This window comes from Aegilops tauschii, chromosome 7, assembly GCF_002575655.3.
Source record: "Aegilops tauschii subsp. strangulata cultivar AL8/78 chromosome 7, Aet v6.0, whole genome shotgun sequence".
NCBI classification, from domain to species: Eukaryota; Viridiplantae; Streptophyta; class Magnoliopsida; order Poales; family Poaceae; genus Aegilops; species Aegilops tauschii.
Genome location: NC_053041.3, coordinates 552131682 through 552135963, shown reverse-complemented (window position 1 = coordinate 552135963; position 4282 = coordinate 552131682). Strand labels below are relative to the sequence as shown.

Here is a 4282-nt window from a genome sequence, read left to right as displayed (position 1 = left end):
AAGTTCTTTTTGTCGAATAAATCTCTTGAGTTTGAACGCCAAAAAAAATGCTGACGCCGAATGATAATCTCGGCGTTGTAGCAACAAAATCCAAATGTGAAATCTGCATCGCATTTAGCGGTTTTGGGTCTCCAAGCAATACTGAAACTTTCACATAAAAATTCATTTGATCCCGAGTCATGATATAGCGTTCAGATTTTCAACACATGGAGATCTTTCGAGAATGGACAGGACTGGCATCCTGCTATGTACTCCTACTAATCAGGAACCTTAGTGGTGTGCTTGATTTGCAAAAACAGCTAACCCATCCTGTGGGGAAAAAAGTATCCACCCTCGAAATTTGAAATTTAACAAAACCACATTCTGTCAGATTTTTTTTATTTTTTATTTTTAAATACCAAAGAAAAAAAACTGCAATGTTCCTTTTTTTTAGTTTTTTTTCTTTTCTTTTTGAGGGGTAAGTTCCTTTTTTGAGTGAACAGAAGAGATGCTGGCTGAGTCAAACTTGGGGCCGAAGCGTCGAACAAAACGGGCCGTCAGCACCGAGGCCCAGGCGGGCACGCAGCCCACCCAGCGCAAGAGCGTGAGCTCGCTCCGGTCACACAGACTGACAGGCGCGCGCCAACGGCCAACCTTTTCTCCGTCGAGCTGCGACAGCGCAGCAGCACGTACGGGCGATCGCCAAGGACGCAGTTTGACAAATGCAGCGGAAGAGCTCTCCATACCATCAGCCGCATCGTTGTCCACTCCATCTTTTTGGCAAAGGCTCGACGCCCGTTTATCGCCCTCGACGCGGCGGTAAGACGAGACATAGGGGTACGTACCGTACGGCAGCTAACGCGGCGGCAGAGAGAGATAGCAGAGCAGAGACCCTTCCCTTCCCCTGCTGCGGACGCAACGCTTCCTTCCCTCCTCCCTAAGCAACTGCTACTGCCTTGCCTTCCCGTTCCGTTCCACCCGCCCGCCTGGGCCTGGGTAGACTCGTCCCACAGCCACGCTCAGCCATCACTGCTGCTGCTGCTGGTGGCTGCCTGCAACGGCGCGGTGCATGGAGGGTCGCGTCCACGCACGGGCGCGGGACCCAAACGCCCCCCTGTCCCGCCCTGTCGCGTTCAGGCTAGCGATAGCGGGGTAACATAACTAGTATCATATACATTCGTAAACATTCGTAAACATGTTTACGTGGCAGAAAATTAAAGAAAAGAGAGAGGATCATAGTAACATAGGTAAATACCGTAACATAATGAATATTATGCTACTATGTGTCATGCATGGCAATAAATGAGACCATCTATGATACTATTTTATAATACTATGCACTATGGATGTAGTATCATACACTAGTATCATATGCATGATACTACTATATGTTACTCCCCATTATGACAAGCCTCGTATGCCCACGACCCCCTCGGCGTTACGTAGCACTCTGACGCATCAATGCCCGATCCCCTAGCCACTGCCTACACCACTTCGTCTCCCTCTCTAGCCGAGACCCGAGACACCAGAGCACCGAGCACGCGCGCTTCGCCGGAGCGCCAGTCAGACAAGAAGCCGCGCAACGGCATTGCCCCCGAGCGGCCGGCCGGCCGACCGATGAAGCCGCTGTACCTGCGGAGCAGCGGCAGCTTCAAGAGGCTGCTGCTCTCCCTCTCGCCCCACCGCGCCAAGCGCGTCCACGCGCCCCCCGACGTAGAGCACCCGAGCGCGCAGGCGGAGGCAGCGTCGCCGCCGCACGAACGGAATCCCGAGTGGGAGTGCTTCTCGTACGAGGAGGTCCGGCGCGCCACGGGCGGCTTCCGCGCGGCCAACCTGGTGGGCCGGGGCGGGTCGTCGGAGGTGTACCGCGGCGAGCTGGCGGACGGGCGCGCCGTGGCGGTGAAGCGGCTCATGGGCGCGTCCGCCTGCGAGCGCCGGGAGCGGGACTTCCTGGCGGAGCTCGGCACCGTGGGCCACGCCACGCACCCCAACGTGTGCCCGCTCCTGGGATGCTGCGTCGACCGCGACCTGTACCTCGTCTTCGCCTTCTCCGCCCGCGGCTCCGTCTCCGCAAACCTCCACGGTACGCGCGTCCTCCGTAACGGCCATTAATGTCAACAATGTTTCTTGAATGGATCGTGGGTTGATTATTGATGAATGAATGCATGCTCAGACGGCGAGGAGGGGGCACCGGCGATGGGGTGGGAGGCGCGGTACGGCGTGGCGGTGGGCACGGCGAGGGGGCTGGAGTACCTGCACAAGGGGTGCCGGCGGCGGATCATCCACAGGGACATCAAGGCCTCCAACGTGCTGCTCACCGACGACTTCCAGCCGCAGGTCAGTCACTCGGTCATCTCCATCGTCGATCGATCGATCCTCTGCTGTGCTCCGGCAGCCATGACGCATGCAGAGAAACGAACGACAGATCTCCGACTTCGGGCTGGCCAAGTGGCTGCCGACAGAGTGGACGCACCGGGCGATCGCGCCGATCGAGGGCACCTTCGGGTGCCTGGCGCCCGAGTACTACACGCGCGGCATCGTGGACGAGAAGACGGACGTGTTCGCCTTCGGCGTCTTCCTGCTGGAGCTCATGGCCGGCCGGAAGCCGGTGGACGGCACCCACAGGAGCCTCCTCGGCTGGGTGGGCACCGAACCGACCAACCAAACATTTTGGCCCTAGGCCGTTGTACCAGCCTCCGTTCCACGGCAGCGCACGTTCGTTAATTAATTATTAATCGTGCCCAAACAATGCGAATGCAGGCGAGGCCTTTGCTCAACGAGGGCAAGACGGAGGCGCTGCTGGATCCGAGGATCGTCGCCGGCAATGGCGGCTACGACGCCGAGCAGGCCCGGCGGCTGGCGTTCGTGGCGTCGCTGTGCGTTCGCGCGTCGGCGACGTGGAGGCCGTCCATGACCGAGGTAAGCTTACTCGCAATTCTTGTCCTGCACGAATCACAATGGCTAGCACATGTCTCGATGCAGTAACCTACTGTGGTAGTACTACTCTGTTCGTTGCTTAATTTGCGGGCAAAACAACGTTGACAATTTGAAAATGTATGCGACGGATAATCTGATGGTGGTGGCATGCATTGCGACGAACAGGTTCTGGAGCTGCTGGAGGGCGTGGAGATCAAGGAGGAGCGGTGGGCGATGCCGGAGCCGGCGGCCGGGGACGACGAGGGGGAGGAAATGTGGGGCTTCGACGACCTCGACGACGACGACGAAGACGAGGAATCCGGCACGCCGTCCCCTTTGTCAACATCCTCAGCCTCGAGCGCTTAGCACAGGCCAGGCTAAGATTATGTGAGACGACCGTGATGCTTGCTGAAAATTTTGCTCCTTCCCACCTGCCCCGCCAGGCCGGGCCCCACATTGTAAATGACACCACAAAGGCTTTTCGTTGTCGAGGTTGTGAATACAAAGGTTATCTGTGAAAGGCAAGTGAAACCTCCCCCGTGTGTCGACGGACCATGACACGACGAGAAAAGAAGGTGCTTGCGTGCAATACGTAATGCAAAGCGGACTGAGGGTTTTGTCGGGCACGGCATAGGGAAAGAGACCGACCGACCGACCTGCCTGACCTACCAAGAGTAGTACTACCTGGCTGGCTGGCTGCTCCGGTTGGGTTGGGTACGTGGATTCCAGTTGTATGGACGCATGCAGTTGGTTCGTTGTTGCCAGGTGTACGTGCCGCTTTCATCGCTCTGGAGAAGTGCATTCGTGTCCACGACACGCGGTGCAGCGCCGTGGCATTGCGGCACGGCAGTTCGGGGCAGGTTGAGCTGTGACCCTGGCTCCTTGCACACCTCTTGGACCCCGGAATGAAGCGGCATGCTCCTCATAAAAGGCGAGGGAAACAGGGACCGATCGATCATGTGGCCGTGAGTGTGGGCAAGTGCAGATGTTCTCTCCTCGGGCAGCTTCCCATGCAAGGTGTTCATCTTCTACGACAACTTGCTTATCAGTAACATGTATTGAGGCGAGGTTGGTTGACAAGCAATCTCTTGTTTATTTAATTTAATTAAAAAACTGAAAGCAACCTGTGCTGAAAAAGGGAGATTTTGCTCGGAAAGCGTAAAGTACTAAAGTGGGATACAGTCGCGTTGGCCTGTAGCTGCACGCACTGTCACCGGATAATTGGTGCGTGCGTGCTCCTCACTCCTGAATACTGGCCAGGTGGTATAATAGTAGGTGTTTTTTTTTTGCGGGGGGTATAATAGTAGGGTTTATTCAGGAATAGTAGTGGCGTCCACCCAAACCGGACGACACCTTTCGGTCGGTCGGTGCTTGGCTTTGGTGCTCC

General features: G+C 56.5%; 1 protein-coding gene across 2 annotated transcripts; it reads left to right on the top strand.

Moving 5' to 3' along the window:
* The first annotated feature begins 1389 nt into the window (after nucleotides 1-1389).
* LOC109734781 (probable receptor-like serine/threonine-protein kinase At5g57670) lies at nucleotides 1390-3415 on the top strand. Of its 2 annotated transcripts, XM_020293971.4 has the most exons (5): nucleotides 1394-2062; nucleotides 2153-2316; nucleotides 2405-2620; nucleotides 2740-2898; nucleotides 3082-3415. In XM_020293971.4, exons 1-5 carry the CDS (start codon nucleotides 1441-1443, stop codon nucleotides 3259-3261), a joined length of 1341 nt encoding a protein of 446 aa, XP_020149560.1. In that variant the 5' UTR covers nucleotides 1394-1440; the 3' UTR covers nucleotides 3262-3415. The 2 variants fall into 2 exon arrangements, with proteins under 2 accessions (XP_020149559.1, XP_020149560.1); XM_020293970.4 differs by having other exon boundaries at nucleotides 1390-2062; nucleotides 2153-2620.
* Nucleotides 3416-4282: the final 867 nt, after the last annotated feature.